The sequence below is a fragment of the Diabrotica virgifera genome, chromosome 2, assembly GCF_917563875.1.
Source record: "Diabrotica virgifera virgifera chromosome 2, PGI_DIABVI_V3a".
NCBI classification, from domain to species: Eukaryota; Metazoa; Arthropoda; class Insecta; order Coleoptera; family Chrysomelidae; genus Diabrotica; species Diabrotica virgifera.
The window spans coordinates 200493456-200513994 of NC_065444.1; the positions used below are offsets into that span (position 1 = coordinate 200493456).

Genomic DNA, 20539 nt, shown 5'->3' on the forward strand with positions numbered 1-20539 from the left:
GTAATCATAAAGACCAACGGTAACACGTCAAGGCCAATTGAAATGCAGCGAGGTGTCAGACAAACGCTTTATCGCACTCTTCAGAAGGAATCAAGATAATTAAACGGTCAAAGAGTAAATAACATCCGCTATGCAAATGACACTGTTTTAATGACTGATTCGGACCATATAGTCTCCATGCAGATACTGTTAAATAGGGTTACTGAGAGTTGTGAAAAAATGGGGATGAAGATCAATACTGCGAAAACCAAAGTTATGAAAATATCAAGGAACAAAAATTTACCCCTTCCAATATATGTGAACCACCAATAGCTTGATACGTAAACCAATACAGATATTTTGGCTGCTGGTTCAACAATCAACTTGATTATAAACAAGAAGTAAGAGTGAGAATAGAGGTAGCCCGACAAGGCTTTTTCAAAATTAAAAGCTTACTTTGTAACAGTAGCATTAATATCAGCATTAGATGTCGTTTTCTGCATTGCTATGTATGATCAATACTTTTGTATGGACACTCAACATAACGCTGATGAATAAGTTAGAAGCCTTTGAACTCTGGCTTTATAGGAGAATCTTAGAAGTTGTACATAGAAAAAGTCCCTCGACGTGAAAGAAGAAGTAGTCACGTACGAGAATGTTCTGGATGTCATGGAATAACCCAGAAATGCCTGGTGACGTCTAGAACGTCAGGAATCTATATAAACATATGTGTTTGACATTTTATAGTTCAGTTGTAATTCAGATTTAGAAGTCGACAGTTGTCAGTTTGTTAAAGTTTGTAGGTAATATTGTATTTGAATTTGAATAAAGTTACTTTGAAGAGGTTGTAACAATACCTTGGACAACCCACACCACCAACGAAAATGTTCTGAGGAGAATAGGTATAGATAGGCAGCTACTGAAGATTATCAAAGTTAGAAAAGTTAGCTAATACCTGGGTCACATAATGAGATAAGTACGAAAAGTACCATCTCCTGCAACTGATCATCCAGGGTATGATTGAAGGAAAACGGGGTCCAAGAAAGGAGATAGCACTACAAGAATAAGAATCTCTGAATCCACAGAAAGATGTAACAATAGGTATAATACTTACTAATTGAGGAAAGTCGCCTCGTGTCACAACTCGAAAGCATATAAACGGTGCCAATGGAAATGGTCCTTTTGGTGCTACATTTTCCGAAAAAGAATTATACAGTAGCATACCTAAGAATATAAAAGATAGTTGTGGAATAGTGCCAAACGTAGCCAACTTTGCAATCCAAAATATTATCAACCTAGCAGTATCACATTCTGTCCAGTCTTCAGTAAAATTATCTGGTACGACCATAAACATTTGACTTAATACTATGAGACCAATAAGGCAAACACAATGAATAACATGTTTCACTGTTCCGGAAATCATAGCACTATTCAAAAAGATGGTACTATATTGTCGAAAAAAATTTTAAATAACATTTTAAAAAGCAGAATTAGGAAACTATTTATAATTCATAGAATAAATCATAATAGATAAGAGGTTCAAATACTTATTTTGGTAAAGTTGTACCTAACATTTCTGCAACGTGAAGTCCTTAAATATATTCCTAGCAATATAAACAGAGTGTTTGTTATCAGTTGATGGTGAAGTATCACTAAATGCGTAACTATTTAACCAAGGTTGTTTTTATAAATATAAAATTAACAAGCAGGTGATTTTTAAATACTAAACGCAATAACCAAACAGAGACAGGATCGGTCAGAACATAGAACATCACCATCGGGACAACAATTTACAGTAGAATTTCACTAATCAGTACTACATAATATAGTCCGTCTAGAAAGTATCCGAAATTTTATATTTTTCCTAATTTTAATAGAGTTCCTTTTTGTAACAGTTTAAGACAAAAGTAATGCATCAAGTAGGTTGTGCCGATAGTAGGTTATGGACAAAATCGCATGACAACACCATTCTGTCAAATATTGTTGTTTGTAAACAGACTTAAGATTTTCTACTTGCGTCGCAAGTAGAAAAAAGAAAAGTGGTGGAATATTTGTATAGAAAGGGTGTCCGAAACGTTAAAAAATTAGAGCAATTGACTGAACTCGGAAAAAGTGCATGCAGTGTATGAGACAATAAAGAGGATAAAAAAAGAATGTGTGTGTACTTTGTACGCACGTAAGAAGTTATACTTCTATTATATGATTTCAACGAAATTAATATCTTTAAACAGTTTATATTTTATTTAAATAATAAACTAATTTTAATACTTACTACTTTTCAAAAATTTTTATTCAAACCGTACCAAAAATTAAAAAATAAAAACAATACTGAACAATAATTGTCGGAAAATTTTTTAACTAAATACGTATTTTCTGAAAAAAATTATATAATAAATATACTTACAATCATAAAATGTATAAAAAAAACAAAAAAATAAAAGTTTCTATTGGGGTTCGAACCCGCTTATGTTTGCGCAGTTAGTATTGGAATTAATTCATCTTACACTTCTACCCACGGAGACACCTGCATCATGTGGGAAGATCGACGATATAAACGGTTTAAACTTTTGACAGTTCTAAATTTAACCAAATTATTTTGATTTTTGTAGAATATTGAAACATTAAAATACGACAAAACATAGAGTAAGAAAACAATATACCTATTAGGTGAATATTGACAGAAATTTTGATGGTAATCAAATTATGTAAATCAAAGCATTACATGCTATTTTGATAGGTTCATTTTAAATTTTCCAAATAGGTAGGCACCTATGTAATTTTATTAGGATACTGAAACATTTACAATTATTACGTACCTGTCGCTTTTAAAAACTATTTAAAAGGTCACTACAATTATAAACTTGCTTTTTTCTCTGCCATCACAACAATAAAAATTAATATACACAACATTTGTTGATCCATAATCTCCAACAATTATTGACAGATGATTTTAACACCCAATACGATCCCGTATAACGTTTGAGCGACTAAATATACTGTCGTATATAACGATAATTGACTAATATACTGTCGGTGTGCGCATGCGCCAGGGAATGTAAAAATTCACCCTCGTGCCTAAAGAAGTATAACTTCAAAAATGGCATAGATATGAGACATAGACCAGTTTCGGGTAGACCGCGTAAGATTCGCGGAAACAATTTAAATGCTTACAAAATCCGCGCCTAGGGTTTCGAAAATTAGCGAACAGATTTGGAAATCAACGAAGAATAAAAGTGTGCCCAGTGTCCACATGTCACTGAAAAAGCAAGGCTACATATCAAGGAATCCAAAAAAAATCCCTACAATGACACCTCTGCAAAGGCAACGAAGAATAGATTTTTGTCAACGTTTTCGAGAAGATAATTTTAATAATGTCTTTATATCTGATGAAAGTTGTTTCCAGCTTGGTGCAAATCATCTAAAAGTCCTATCAAGAGAAAATGTTACCGTTCAAATTTCAAAATTTCCCACTAAAATAATGGTTTGGGGAGCAATGTCTCAGCGTGGTGCTACACCTCTCTGTATAGTTAATGGTACTGTTGATAGTGCGAAATATTGTGACATCCTAAATGGTTTTCTTCTTGAAACGGCTCATGTTTTATATCCAGAGGGGTGGCGTTTTCAGCAAGATAATGCAAGATGCCATACTTCTGCTTATACTCAAGCTTGGATGCAAGAACACGAATTGGCAACAATTCCGTGGCCAGCAGCATCTCCAGATCTTAGCCCCATTGAAAACCTATGGGGACTGATGAAGATTGAAGTGGAACGAGCAGCGCCACGAGATAAAGAACGTTTGATTCGGTCAGTTTTACAGGCCTGGACTGGAACACCATTACCGAAAACTATTAGCCCAGTCGGGATAGCATTTGACCTTGCATTAGGAGCTGCCCCAAATTTTATTTTTCTAATCTTTAGGGAGGGTCAATATTAGTATAAATTTAAAATCTCGACTGAATTCCGCCGTTGCGTTAGCCGCCATCTTGATTTTAAACGAGAACCGTTTTTGCTCAATATCTCCGCCATTTTCAATTTTTTGACAAAAAGTGTAGAAACTGAAATTGTTGAAAATGCGATTTTCTATAATTTCATTTATTATAATTTTTTTCGTGCGGTCGATATTTTCCGAGTTATGAGGGGAAAATAGTGACAGTTGTAGCATAATTATTGAATTATCTCGTTTATTATTAGTTTTACAACAAATATATACCTATACAAAAATGAAGAGAATTAAATTGTGTACAATTTTGATTCCATACATTTTTTTGATAAAATCAATATTTAAGGTAGTACGTATGTGGTAAAGGTGCGAGAGTAAGACCTGATTGATTTTGTAGCAATTGTTTTTGTTCAATATCTCCGCCATTTTCAACTTTTAGACAAAAAGTGTAAGAACTGAAATTGTTGCAATTACGATTTACTACAATTTTTCGAGAGAACCAGTGGCGTGTCTACAAGGGGGGAAATGGGAAAATTCCCCCCACCAGGGTCCAAAATTAAAAAAAAAATTGATGAAACATCACGATATATTAGCTGATATAAAACTTAAAATATCGACAGACAAATTCAACCAATAAGACCCGCTAGTTAATAAAATTAAGTGAACTTAATGCATATAATGTCTTTTTATGTCTTTTATATATTTAGTTTGGTTGATGTTTCATTGGAAGTTTTAAAAACTGTATAAAATATAATTCTCTTTATTTTTGTTTATGTACAATTATGTCGTAAAGTTAATAATAAATGAGACAATTCAATAATTATGCTTCCCCTCAGCTTCCATTATTTTCCCCCTTAACTCGGAGAATATTGATCGTATAAAAAATTGTGCCAAAAAAATTGTAGGAAATTGCATTTCCAACAATTTTCTTTCCCACCATTTATATCGAAAAGTTGAAAATGACGGAGATATTAAGCAACAACAGTTCTCATTTAAAATCAATATGGCGGCTAATGCAACCGCAGAATTCAGTCGAGATTTTAAATTTACACTACTATTGATCTCTCCTAAAGGATAGAATTATAAAATTTGGGGCAGCTCGGAAACAAAATTCAATTCAATATTTATGCTCCCCCCACCACTTTTTACTATTTTCCCATGTAACTCGGAAAATAACCGCATGAAAAAAATTGTTAAACAGAAATTGTAGGAAATTATATTTTGAACAATTTTAGTTGAAAATGGCGTAGATATTGAACAAAAACAATTGCTATAAAATCAATCCGGTCTTACGCTCGCGCCATTACCGCATACGTACTACCTTAAATATTAATTTTAGCAAAAAAATGAAAGAGACCAAAATTGTGTAGAATTTAATTATCTTCATTTTTGTATAGGTACATATTTGTTGTAAAACTAATAATAAACGAGATAATTCAATAATTCAATAATTATGCTCCAACTCTCACTATTTTCCCCTCATAACTCGGAAAATATCGACCGCACGAAAAAATTATAATAAATGAAATTATAGAAAATCGCATTTTCAACAATTTCAGTTTCTACACTTTTTGTCAAAAAATTGAAAATGGCGGAGATATTGAGCAAAAACGGTTCTCGTTTAAAATCAAGATGGCGGCTAACGCAACGGTGGAATTTAGTCGAGATTTTAAATTTATACTAATATTGACCCTCCCTAAAGATTAGAAAAATAAAATTTGGGGCAGCTCCTAATGCAAGGTTAGGCCTGTTATTCGTCTAACCCGACTGGACTATATGGCCTTGAGCTAGTTTCGGGTGACCTGGACGTTTAGTTAAGTGTTTAGATTTAAATGGAGGTTGTATAAGTAAATGAGATGAATTATTTGTTGAAATTTTATATTTCAAGTCATAGAAATAAATACCGTAAAATTATAATTCTGCTTTCTTTTTTCCGGATACTTTCTAGACGGACTATATAAGATATTGGCTTCAGTGGTACTAAAACGTTTACTACCATATACAGAGGAAATTATTGGCGATTGCCAGTGCGGCTTTAGGCCTGGAAGATCAACAATCGACCAAATATTTACTATCAGATCAGACAAATGCTAGAAAAGTATTGGGAGACTTACACCAAATCGTCATAGACTTCAAACAAGCATATTATGATTCCATAGATCGCTTAAAACTGTGGAGTGTGGAGTACAATGGTGGATCGTGGAGCTAGGCGTACCAAAGAAGCTGACCATGGATTCGCAAATGTGTGTAAACGATTCCTTTGCACAAATTAGAATAGGAGGCAAAACTTCAAAGGCTTCTTCTTCTTCTTATACTTGTTGTAGATGCGTCGATCTGTTAATTCCGACGTTGAAGTATTTCTTGAGTGAGAGGTAGGCTGTCAGCTATCTCTCCATCTTTTTGGTAGTCTCCCCGGTGGACGCTTGCCAGCTGGTTTTCCTTCTAGTGAAATTCTTGGTAGTCTGTGCTCCTCCATTCCAGTGGCGGATCCAGCATCGTTAAGAGGGGGGCCGATTTGCTAAGTTTCTATAAAAATAAATTAATGTTTTTATAATCTTTATATACTTATAATTAAAAAAAAATTAAATCACTTGCGTTTGTGAGGGGAGCCGACCGCCCTTCCCTGGATCCGCCACTGCTCCATTCTTTTTACATAACTGAACCATTCTCTTCGTCTTTGCCTATCCCATCTTACTACATCTTGCACGCCAAATTGTTCCCTGATGATGTTTCTTATTCTATCCCTTCTTGTCTTCCCTGCTATTGCTCTTAGTGTCTTCATTTCGGCTATCCGTGGCATGCTTTTGGTTTTATTGGTCTCTTCTCTTGATTCAATACCATAGGTCATAACAGGTCTGATGTAAGTTTTATAAATTCTAACTTTGCTGTCCATTCTCATATATGGGTTATTCCAGACCACTCTCTCAAACATCCGGACATGACTGCGGCCTTGTTTATTTGTCCTCTTAGGTCTCTGGCTGGGTAGATAACTTGATAAATCTACACCAAGACACTTGAACTGGTTTAGCTGTTCTACGGGTTTCCCCTCTAATTGGATCTTTCGCATTGGTAATGCATTTTGATTTCTGCGTAGATATGTTCATGTTGAGTCGTCGACATGCTTGGTAGAATCGAAAAAGTTTTTGTTGGTCATCCTCTGCAATCACACTATATTGATTCTACTGTGACCTAGTCTGTATCCAGTGCCGGATTTACCACTAGGCCGCGGCCTAGGGCCGCAAGCAAAAGAGGGCCGCACCGTTTTGTAAAAAAAAATTTTTGGTAAAAAAATGTGTAAAAAAAGCCGTGTCCGAATATGGACACGGCTTTGCGCATTCTACTATGCATGATGACATTTAATGCATCTGGAGAAAGATCATTCAGCGTGTTGAAAAGAATCAAAAATTGACGAAGATTCTAGATTATCTAGTTTGGTTAGTTTTGTTTCAAATGCTAAGAGCTTTTTCAAGCCTTAGACTTTAACGATTTGATTGAAGATTTTGCAGCAAAGAAAGCTAGAAAATTGAGTGTTTAGAGTTCATATGAGATTTATTGTGAGTATAGAGTGGAGTGAGTGTCAATGTTAATCACTAATCCAACTTTATCCAAATTCAGAACATAACGTTGACTTTTTCAGTACAAGAGAATAATGTGACAATTTAACGATCTAAATTACTGTTATACAGTTCATATTATTTTGCTTGTTCTTTTATTTAAAATGTCTTTTCAACTCGGCTTTTTTTAGTCTTTTGCTGTCACCTGTATCTATATACTTTCCCCCCGGATGAAACAAATGCTATATAATTTTAACAATTAAGGACAGAGGCGCAAAATGTCGCCTGTCAAAATGTTCAATGTGATTTACCAATGTACTTTTTGTAGTACCAATTTTAAAAAGTAAAATTAAAATAAACGTTAGGTATGTATTATATTATGTGCTTAATGATTTAATTAAATAATCGTCAAGTTATTGGGGGCCGCTCGGGGTAATTTGGCCTAGGGCCGCAAGTACCCGAAATCCGGCACTGTCTGTATCCTCTATTTGTAGCGATTCCACATCTTCTATTATTTCATCTATTAGAATATTGAATAGAAATGGGCTGAGGCTTTCTCCTTGCCCGATTCCCCCTGGTGTTGGTATGTTAGCCATAATGGTGTCGTTTGTTATTTTAATGTTTGTCGTGTTGTTATTGTTCATTTGCTTTATGACTTCCACAATATTTGCCGGTATTGCTAGGGGAGCCCAAGCGGGGATTTTTGCAGTTACTCGAGTGCGTTAGATTATTACATGGGGAGAAACCTTGTACCCTGAAAATGTACCTTTACCATATATTGGCTCTTAATGCAGGGGAGTTCGTTAAAGGGGAGCCGAAAAAAATCTATCTTTAGAAAAACTCGAAATCGTCAGATTAAGAAAAGGTAAGTTAAGAACATGCAAAACAGTGTATATTTCAAAAATCTGACGATTTGAGTGGAGCGTAATGAAATGGGTGGGTCCCAAAGTTTCACAAGAAAAAAGAGAATATTTCGCGAAATGAATGACAGAATAAAAAACTAAAAAATACGTGGTCAATATTTTTCAAAAATCTATCGAATGATATCAAACACGACTTCCCACGGAGAGGGGTGGGGGTAAATTTAAAATTTTAAATACGAACCCCGCGATATAAACATCAGATCGAAATATAGATAAAAAATATATAGATCAGATCAGATGAAAAATAGACTTATTCAATTTTTTTGAAAAATCTATCGAATGGCACCAAACGACCACCACGGAGGTGGGGTGGGGGTTACTTTAAAATCTTAAATGGGAGTCCCATGTTTTATTGCAGATCGTATGCCTTACGTAAAGATAAGTAACTTTTATTCGACATTTTTTCGAGTTATGGATAGATGGCGTCATAATCTAAAAAAAACGATTGTTGGAAATGGAAAATTAAATTCAAAAATGCAAAGTTCCCACTAAAATGGAAAACTTTACTTAACTTTTTTTGGTTTTAGGACCTACTCTTCACAACCCAATAGGTCCCCATAAGGCACTCGAGTGACTGCACATTTAGCATACTTTGCTCCCCTACCATATCCTTTTTTGCCTCATTTTCTGTAATATATCGCTAAGTCTGACTCTGCCAAATGCTTTCGTTAGGTCTACGAAGCAAATATATGCGGGTTTGTTATATTCTATCGAGTTCTCTTTCACTTGTTTCATGACAAATGTTGCGTCTGTCGTCGACCTGTCTTTTCTGAATCCATGCTTTCTTTATCTGTGATTCCAATTATACTTGTGCATGCCTGTGATTAAGTTGTAGTTGTCCGGACATGATCTTTGTCCTTTCTTAAAAATTGGTATCGTGATACTGGTGTGCCAATCTTGTGATGTCTCTGCTCTGTCTAAGATTTTGTTAAACAATGTTGTGAGACAATTAGTGAGTTTCTGATCGCCGTATTTTAGCAGTTCGTTTGGTATTCCATCCAACAGCACCTGGCAATCATCTATTCTTTAAGATCTTCATTCTCGCTTCTACTCCAGTGATATACCTGTCTTCTCTTTTTAAATAATGTTCGTCATTGGCAACTTCAAAGGCGTTCGGCGTAAACACCGGACTAAAACAGGCAGATGCAGACCCGCTGCCTTTTTACTATTTATTAATCTAGCATTGGAGTATGCAATGCGAAAAATCTATACCAGAGTCAAATCAGACATAATAACTACTAAAAAAGCAAAGATTGTTCTCGCATTTGCAGATGACGTAGATGGAGTAGCACATTAAATACCTACTGGAAGTTAACGATATACACTCAATTAAACTTATATGGATCATCTTTTCACTTCTATTTTTTATTATTTTAAGCGAATTAATGCTAAATTTGATGGTATTCCATCGCGTTTCTCAGAAGCCTAACTACAAGTTATAGAACCAAATCAATATTTTCTTCTTTAAGTGCCATCTCCGTGACGGAGGTCGGCAATCATAGCTATTCGGATTTTAGACACGGCTGCTCTGAAAAGTTCATTTGATGTATATCCGTACCATTCTCTCAGGTTGCGACAGCCACGATATTATGCGTCTCCCTATGCTTCTTTTTCCTTGAATCTTTCCCCGCATAACCAATTGGAGCAAGGTGTATCTCTCTCCACGTGTAATATGTCCAAGATATTCCAATTTTCTTGTTTTATTGGTACTTAAGATTTCCATTTCATTCCAAATCAACGCATACCTGCGAGCTATTAAATTTTGGTTGGATGAAAATTAAAGGATTTTTTTACCGATCATAATTCCTCATCAGAACATGACCCTTCCTCTTTTATATTTATAAACAAATCTGGTAGTTTCCGTTCTTGCTTGTCTTCCTCGCCCTCTAAGTACACAAATTCGTTAATCATCTGATTCTACACATCCTACTTTCGTTTGAAAATAGCACACTTTTCCAATTCCAATATTCCACAATTTTGTAAATTTGGCAAATTGTTTGTAACTTGTTTTCTTCATCCAATATTCCTGGTTTAGCGATAGTAGCTATCACCTTATATTTTTTTCTTTTTCTCCAATTTTTATTTTTGTTATGTGCTAATAATAATGATCCAAATAACCACACACCACACCTCTTCCGATTTTGAGCAATAAAGCGCTTGTTCTTTTTGTGTTACATATTTGTGTATTAGAACATTTTTAGTCCTGTCGCCAAGGGGGGTACAACGGCCTCTTTTATTCAGATGTACTTACCAAAGTTTTTTTTATGTATTTTGACGTGTAGAACACGAATGTTTTGGATAACAGTTGATCCGGATGTCGATAAGATTGTTATAAACAAAGAACTTTTACATAACAGATTTTTCGCAAAACGAGACATTTTTTTGTCATTCTGAGCAAAAAATGTCCCTACAAGTTTTTTTCGTAAGATGCATATTTATCCTCGGTCTAATAAGCAAATTGCCAAAGTCCATTTTTTCCGAAAATTGTTTTTGGTGTCATCTAGTATTAGACGAGGGCCGTGCCGTGCTATGATGCGGTGAGGCAGTCGCATCAGGCGGCATCACAAGGGGGCGGCATAATCAGTAAAATCTAATATAATAATGAATAATTCAAGATTGGAGAGAAGTTTTGAAAATAATTAGACTTTTGGCCTCACAATGTTTAGTTTTTCGTGGAACAACTGATCATTTGTTTCAACCTAATAATGGAAAAATTTTAAAGTTAGTAGGTACAAATTGCTCTCTGAGTTTGATATAGTAATGGAAGAACATATCAGGAGAGTTTAACGAGTGTCTTATAAGTGGTTTGTGACTTATTTAAGGAACAGTAGGCAAGATGAATTGATAAGTTTAATGGGTAATGTTATTTTAAACAAAATTTTCGAAATAGCAAAAATCGCTAAATATTTTTCGATAATCGCCGATTGTACCCCAGACGTAAGTCATATTGAACAGCTCTCATTGACAATAAGAGTTGTCGCTTTTAATTCTAGTCAGATTATCGAAAAATGATTTATTGGTTTTTTTTTTAAGCTAATGATTCAACCGTAACAGAACTTATTTTGACAAATTTTGAAATGTTATGGAAAAGCGGTGTAGTATAAATAATATGTTACAACATGTAACTATAAATTTGTTAGATTGTGTAAAAATGTTGTCAGCAACTATAGAAAAAATGAAAAGTTACAGACAATCTAGATATGGCCAAATGAAAATTACTTCTAATGAAATTGCAGAAAATCTTGATATAAGTTCCGAATTTCCAGCCGAAAATGAAATTCGAGCCAGGAGAAAAAAGCGCCAATTTGATTACAAAAATCTGTGGATGAGTTCTTAACAGAGGAAGATACATTTAAAATAAATGTTTTCATCTATATTTTAGACATTAACATTAATTCCTTGATTGGCCGTTTTTGGCTTCTATAAAACACTAGACAAATATTGTATGAATCTTCATTCAATACTTTCAATAGGAAAAGAATAAGAATTGGATATAGATTCAAATGATATTGCGTGCTATATCTCAAATGATACCGTACTCCATGAAACCTTTTTTTTAGGGTTTTGAGATTTTGAACTGTTACCAAAACTGTGCCAAAATACTCTAATTTCTTTATGCCCAAATGTAGTTGTATCACTAAGAATTTTATTAACACTGCCTGTCTCGGTAGCTAGTGGGGAAAGAAGTTTTTCAAAATTAAAAATTATTAAAAACTATTTACGAAGGTCCATAAGACAAACAAAACTAAGAAATTTAGCACTCATTTCAAAAGAGTCCTCACTAGCTGCTACTTTAGACTACACCAATCTGATTGACAGTTTGCCAAAATTAAAGTCAGAAGGGCAAAATTGTAATATTTGTAAATGTTATTTAATGTTAATACATATTTCATTTAATTTAAGGTATACCTTGTTTTTAAAATTCAAGTTTTCGTGTCGAAATCGTAAATTCGTAAAAATTTTGTGTCGTTTCATTTAATAAAAATAAACTTAAATTTTCAATAAGACTTAAGGGGCGGCATTTCGAAGACTTGCATCATATTGAAAAGATATACCGCACGGCTTTGAATTAGACGATAAAAGCTACCGCCTGACAATTCCCACAAGCGCCATTATTATTTTATTTCGCGCCAATTTTGCTAAACGAATTTTGCTGAAGTCCAAACGTTCTTTCCCATTCATACGAATATTGCTATGTCAGTGTTTCTGAAGTTGTTTTGATTGATGAAAACGTTAGAAAATGTAAGTAAATAAATATATTTTGATTATTATTATTATGGATATACATATATACATATACATAGTATAATAACCAGAAAGTTTGTGTAAATATTTTGTTTAATTAATTTTGGTCAATTATGTATTGCATGGAGTTAGGCATTACACCATGGACGTATAAATAAAGAGGATGGACTAGGCATGCTCTATTCTCTGTTCACCGAAATTTGAAGCCAAACAGTTTATAGGCGCGAGGAAGGGGACGAGGTGATAGACTGTGACATTTCCTTCATAGTCAGTGGCGTACCTTCCAATAATTGAACAGTATTTGAAACAATTTTTTTATTTGAATAAATGATTACTAATGATATTTTTAGTATCGTAAACATATACAATATTTGAAAGAAGTGAGAAACAACGAAAAATAAATAATTTTAATTTTCAATGTATAGAATATATTTACAAACATTGTTTTACACAAAAGAATAAAGATGAGTTAGTATTCAAAATCACAAATTACTATTATGCTATATTATACAATATTTTATTCAAACTAATATAATACATAATAGGATGCATCGAAAAAATAAAAGTTTGAAATGTTATATCTAAAGGCGGAAATACATATCCGCGCCGCGAACTCCGCGCCGTGTGAGCGCCGCGCGTTTGAGGCGCGGTTATTGTTCGTTAAAATTTTTCATTTTGACGACCCAGAGGAAACATACGAACGTTTAGTAATTGTAGATAATCATGTCTCTGTCCTGTACTTCTACTACATCTTATTTTGTTATTACATATTCTGAAACTATTTTCTTGTGTCATCTTATGCAATTTACTATTTTATGTGGAATAAGCCACAGTTTGCGAACATTTCGGGAACTACCTTTTCGCTTCCCGGCGACACAAATATAATGGTAGGGGAGCCCAAGCGGGGATTTTTGCAGTTACTCAAGCGCGTCAGATTATCATATGGGGAGAAACGTTGTACCCTGCAGATGTACCTCCACCATCTATTGGCTCTTAACACAGGGGGGTTCGTTCAGGGGGACCCGAAAAAAAAATCTATCCTTAAAAATACTCGAAATTGTCAGATTAAGATTAGGTAAGTTAAGTACATGCAAAAGAGTCTATATTTCAAAAATATGACGATTTGAGCGGGGTGTACGGAAATGGGTGAGTCGAAAAGTTTCATAAAAAAAACCGAATATTTTGCGAAATGAACGTCAGATTGAAAAACTAAAAACTACGTGTTCAATGTTTTTCAAAAATCTATCGAAAAATACCAAACATGACCCCCACGGAGAGGGGGGGGGGAATTTAAAATTTTAAATACAAATCCCGCGATCTTTCGCAAAATAAACATCACATCGAAAAACTGCAAAATACACTTTATCAATATTTTTAAAAAATCTATCGAATGGTTCCAAACACGACCCCCACAGGAGTGAGGTGGGGGGCTTATTTTAAAATCTTAAGTGGTAGCCCCCATTTCTTATTGCAGATTTGGATCGTTTGTATAAAAATAAACAACTTTTATTCGAAACAATTTTTGTAATTATGGATAGATGGCGCTGTAATCGGAAAAAAGATTGTAGGAAATGGAAAATTAAATTAAAAAATGGGAAGTCCCCACTGAAATGGAAAATTTTACTTAACTTTTTTTGGTTTTAGGACCTAATAATCACAGCCCAATAGGTCCCCAAAGCGCTCGAGTGACTGCACATTTAGCATACTTTGCTCCCCTACCATAATATATCTGCTTGTTCCTACAACCAGAAACAAAATTAGAGAACTATAGGTTCTTCCACGTTGTGCGTTACCTTTTTCGTTTTCCGGTGACACAATTGTAATGTATCTGCTTGTTTCAACTCCGTTGCTTCACCAGGAGCGAAGTTAGAGAACTATTGGCTCTTCCAAGTTGTGCGTTACCTTTTTGGCTTTCCGGTGACTCAATTATAATATATCTGCTTATTTCAACTCCGTTGCTTCACCAGAAGCAAAGTTAGAAAACTATAGGCTCTTCCAAGTTGTGCGTTACCTTTTTGGCTTTCCGGTGACCCAATTATAATATATCTGCTTGTTCCAACTCCGTTGCTTCACCAGAAGCGAAGTTAGGAAACTATAGGCTCTTCCAAGTTGTGCTTTACCTTTTTCGTTTTCCGGTGACCCAATTATAATATATCTGCTTGTTCCAACTCCGTTGCTTCACCAGAAGCGAAGTTAGGAAACTATAGGCTCTTCCAAGTTGTGCATTACCTTTTTCGTTTTCCGGTGACCCAATTATAATATATCTGCATGTTCCAACTCCGTTGCTTCACCAGAAGCGAAGTTAGAAAACTATTGGGTCGTCCAAGTTGTGCGTTACCTTTTTGGCTCTCCGGTGACCCAATTATAATATATCTGCTTGTTCCAACTCCGTTGCTTCACCAGAAGCGAAGTTAGAAAACTACTGGGTCTTCCAAGTTGTGCGTTACCTTTTTGGCTTTCCGGTGACCCAATTATAATATATCTGCTTGTTACAACTCCGTTGCTTCACCAGAAGCGAAGTTAGAAAACTATTGGGTCTTCCAAGTTGTGCGTTACCTTTTTGGCTTTCCGGTGACCCAATTATAATATATCTGCTTGTTCCAACTCTGTTGCTTCACCAGAAGCGAAGTTAGAAAACTATTGGGTCTTCCAAGTTGTGCCTTACCTTTTTCGCTTTCCGGTGACACAATTATAATATATCCGCTTGTTTCAACTGCGTTGCTTCACCAGCCACGAAGTTAGAAAACTATAGGTTCTCCAAGTCGTGCGTTACCTATTTCGCTTTCCGGTGACACATAATATATATCTGCTTATGAATGTTTTTTTGATATTGATAACTATTTCCGAAGTGAAAGTCGAAAGGTCAAGTAAACTTGATTTCAAACTCGAATAGTGGCTTATGCTCAAATAAAATAGTAAATCTTATTTTTAATACATGTTATTTTTAGTACAACAATGAACTAACATTTTTTAAAAAGGTCCGCATGTACATTTTTTTTATTTCAGCTTCTATTTCCGTTCAGATCGGATTTAAGTTGTTTCTTTAAATTAAATGGTTCTTTATTGAGGATCCCACAATAATGATTTTCCACGGTAAACATCAATTTCCTTCCGACAGTTCCGACCATTCCATTACTAACAAATATTCAACTCATGCGCGCCAAAACCAACAAACCACTCGCAAACCCGTCCAAATACGTATTGCGAACCATCAAAGCGTTTGTTGAAAAACCGACAGAATTTAGATCGTGGTGCGCCGTGTGCGTGCCGTTTGTGCGTCACTTGAAAACACGTACTAATCTGACGAATACGCTGCGCGCGAGCGGCTCGCACACCGAGCAGAGCGCATATGTATCTCCGCCTTTATAGTGTGAAAAAGTTGCTAGTGTTATTTTTTAGCATATTACATAGTATTTTTATTTTTTTTATACAAATTTTCTGCCTCCCCAACGACCTTGAATTTTATTATTTTTCTAATTTTTATGTAAATTTCAATTTATTTTATTTGGAATAAAATATGTGCTAACTCGATCTGAGATCAATTAAAGAAAACTTAAAATGTTGTCAATTGCAAATGTCTCTTATGGTCATGGTCCTCTTTTGCTATTGATTTTGCCTTAGATTATAAGTGGGAGCAATTCATTCACTTTTGATTTCATTCATAGAGCAAGGTGGAGAAAACTTAGCACTTAAGTACTCTAGTTCACAATGAAATACCCAGCTGGCGGTTGCATAGAACTTTTTGCATTTTGTAAAATACTGTACGTGCCTTTTCCAGAAGTGTTCTTATTTCTAGTGAGTGGTCCCAAGTTTCATCAAGATTACTTCCAAGGTAAGTTATTCTTGTCACTCTGGCGAGATGTTCCGTCGACATTGACCTTCACCCTTCTGTTTTGGTGCTTGCTGACCATCGTTTTTGTCTTCTTTGTATTCAATTTCATTCCAAATTCTCTACAGGCTGTCGTTACTCGGTCCATTAGGCGTTGCAGTGCTTCAGCATTATCTGGCAGAATAACCGGGTCATCAGGGTATCGCAGGTTATTTATACATTGCCCGTATATAATTATACCAATATATTTTACAAATTAATATACCTACGCATTTATAATATGTATTAAACAAAAATCTTACATAACTTTATATAGAACAATACGAGTTTGACATGTATAGTACTTATAGATAGATAACTTTGTTTCACACTCTTAAGAACAAAGAGAAACAGTAGGTATAGCCGGTAGCTGATGTCGCAAATAAATATGTATTTTTTATATCTGCTTTAAAAAGCAGACTAAAAATCTAAAAATTAAAGGAGTAACACAGAAAACACCTATTAACCTATGACATGCCAATAGTGTCAAAATTTCATAAATGTAAATAGTGTCAAAATTTCATAACAGTGGAGTAAACTTGGCAAGTTTATGGTAAAAAAATATGTGTTTTTAAAAGGACGACTAAAAATTCAAAAGTTAAAGGAGTAACGCAGAAAACACAAAAAATCGCTAATATATCTACATTAACCTATAAAATGCCAATAGTGTTAAAATTTCATAAATGTAAATAGTGTCAAAATTTCGTAACAGTGGAGTACACTTGCCTGCGATTGGACATTCAAATAAGGATTACGGCGCAGTAAATTTGAATTACTCCTCCTGGTTTAAAAACGGAGCATAATTGGTTGAATGGTCAACCATATTAATTATTAAAATATTAATAAACGTAAGAAAACATACAAACTATTATTGAACAGTACATAAACAACAAAACAACAAATCCTATATACAACAATGTATAAAACACATTAAACCTTAATTTTACATTATTATATAGGTAATATAATAACATACAAGAAAATTTATAGAAATTATATTGTAGATTCGAATAAATAAATAAATGTATTTATAATACTACAAAATTTACTTTATTTCACAAAATTATTAAGTTTTATTTATTTATTTATTTTATTTCAATTCAAGGATAACGTAATATCATATCCCTGTGCTACGTCAATGGATGTTGTTTATAATATGTACTTGATAAATACTTACCAATGAAATGACAGTTGTGGATGTAAATATGCAGTTTTCCTGCATACGACACAGTTACGCACCATGATTAAGACACTTAACGATTACGATTGTTCAATTCAAAGTCAAAATACGCTAACAAATTCACTCAAATGACACAAAAGGAAATTCTGAAATTATCAAAATAAACGTAAACAACACGAGACGCCACGTTCCTTCTTCTTGAAGCACTATGATTGGTTGATATTACCAGTGGTGCCAAGTTTCACAAATAGTTGAAATTATCAGAATATAGTTTCATTTAATAATTAAAAAATTAATGTTTTTCTTTTAATTCCTTGGTTGCGGAATAAGTATATTTAGAAATGGTTTCTAGTAACTAAGTAATATATTTTGATTTATAAATTAAAAGTAAATTATACTAAAAATTGAAAATTATTTTAAATATTGACTTGAAAACAAAATAATATGACAACGTCAAAGTAAGGATTTGTGGCTATGACTGTGACGATCTCGTGGCTTCAAGTAAAGATGTAAATAAACCGGTCCATCCTCTTTATTTATACGTCCATGCATTATACCGATTTCGATTATCTGCATAGCTAAAAATTAATTTTTTTATTGTCAAACAAAGCTATAAACAAATAGTGTTTCTCGTGCCCTATGCATGCTACGTAGAAATAGTTGGTTTGTAAGCGCTCCTACTCGTTCGATTTTAAATGAGAAATGCATTGAAAACATCACTCAAGCACTATGTGTTTATAGCTTTGTTTATACCTGTTAATACGGATATTATATATGTAAATGCTCAAAGTATAATTGGTAATTATGATCAAATATGTCAAAGTTTACTTTGCTATAATCCTAAAGTGTTGCTACTTAGCGAAACTAGAACAACTTCTGATGTTGAAGAGAAGGAAATTTACATTGAAAAATACAAATGCATTCGATGTGATTCAACTAGTCGCCATACTGGCGGAGTCTTAATATATATTCAAAGTAGTTATGAGTATTCTGTTGTGAAAACTTTTGTTCTGAACAAAAACTATTGGTGCAAGGTTGTTAAAATTAACTTTTTATCATCTATTTGGTTGGTGGGTTGTCTCTATCATTCACCTTCAAGTTCTGATGCTAAGTTCTTGGATGATTTTGAAAATATGTGTGATTGTATTATTGCTAGGAATTACAATTTTGTATTAATCGGTGACTTTAATTTGAATTTTTTTGCTCATACTTTTTATGTTAGGAAGGTTAAAAACCTATTATCAAACTATGGTATAAGACAGGTAATAAACAAACCAACACGCATAACAAATACAAGTAAAACGTTAGTTGATTATGTACTTACAAATGAGGATCAAATCACATCCAACGTTCATGATTCTCCTAAAATTAGTGATCACTCAGTAATACCAGTAAATCTTAATAATACGAAATCCACATCTAATATGATTATTAAACAATATAGAAATTTAAATGAAAAAAATTATTTGAAAATAAAAACTAACTTAATTTCATATAACTGGAATTTGGATTCTACTGATGTGGATGTTATCTACCAACAAATACATGAAAATTGTAGTGTGTGTGTCATCGAATTTCCTGACTGTGGACTTAATCCATTAGCCGAACTTATTTTTGCTCTACAGATATTTATCTCACATATTACTATTAAAATAAGATTTTGTATTTTAAAGATATACCTAGATTCTATAACAATAAATGGATAATTTAATCTTTAGCTACAATCATACAATATTACACATTTATATACGTATATCTATATCATAAATATATTCTAGTATTATGAAAATTGTAAAATTGAAATTGATAATAATGCACCTATTCAGACTTGTAAACATAATCCTAAATTACCATGGTTTGATAATGAGGTTTATAAAAAAATTAAAATTCGTGATGATGCATATAAGAGTTTCAAATCATGTGGTCATGAAACACAAAAACAAGTTATGTGGAATAATTTCAAAAAACATAGAAATTATGTAGTTAGTACTTTAAAGTCAAAAAAATCTGCATACTATTATAATCAAATAGATAATTATAGATCAAATCCTAAAAAAATGTGGAAGACACTAAAAAAATTTGGTCAATACAAATGATACACCTAAATGTGTTCAATTTCGATGTAACATCACTGGTGAAATAGCCGTTAAAAGAGACAGTACGGACATATCTATGGGTTTTAATGAATATTTTGTTGAGAGTATTTCTAGTATTGTAAGTCATGCAGATTTTTTTAATGATTGGATAAATGTAAATTGTAATCTTTATTTGCCATTTGACAATTTTGTACAATTAACTTTGAAAGAGTTAGGTTCATTTATGAATGTGTTAGATAATAAATATTCTAACTATGAAATTTTAAATGGTAGAACGTTAAAGGAAATTTGAGATAATTGGCCACATCATACTAAACTTAATTAATACGTCACTGGATGCTGGTAAGGTGCCAAATCAGCTTAAAACTAGTACAATTATTCCTATCCAAAAGATCAGTAATACAAATAAGGCTGAGGAATTTAGACCTATTAATACATTACCGACAATTGAGAAACTCCTGGAGCTAGTTGTTTATGAGCAATTAATGGAACATGTAAAAAGGAATTCAATTTTAATAGAAAATCAATCTGGGTTTAGAAAGAACCATTCTTGTGAAACTGCATTACAACTAACAATCTGCAAGCTAAAGAATGATATAAAAGATGGTAAATATACTATTGGAGTTTTTTTGGATCTGAAAAGAGCTTTTGAAACCATTGATAGAAACATTTTATTAGCTAAAATTGAACAATATGGAGTTTCCGGTAAGGTTTTAAGTTGGTTTGAAGATTATCTAAGCAATCGCAGGCAAAA

General features: G+C 33.5%; 1 protein-coding gene across 2 annotated transcripts in view; it reads right to left on the reverse strand.

Moving 5' to 3' along the window:
• Positions 1-1446, reverse strand: part of LOC126880345 (beta-1,4-mannosyltransferase egh-like) — a 48896-nt gene extending 47450 nt beyond the window's left edge. For both annotated transcript variants that reach the window (XM_050644149.1, XM_050644148.1), the window contains exon 1: positions 1094-1446. In XM_050644149.1, the coding sequence (XP_050500106.1) occupies positions 1094-1402 (309 nt within the window). In that variant the 5' untranslated portion in view covers positions 1403-1446. The remainder of the gene's footprint in view (positions 1-1093) is intronic.
• Between the last annotated feature and the right edge of the window lie 19093 nt (positions 1447-20539).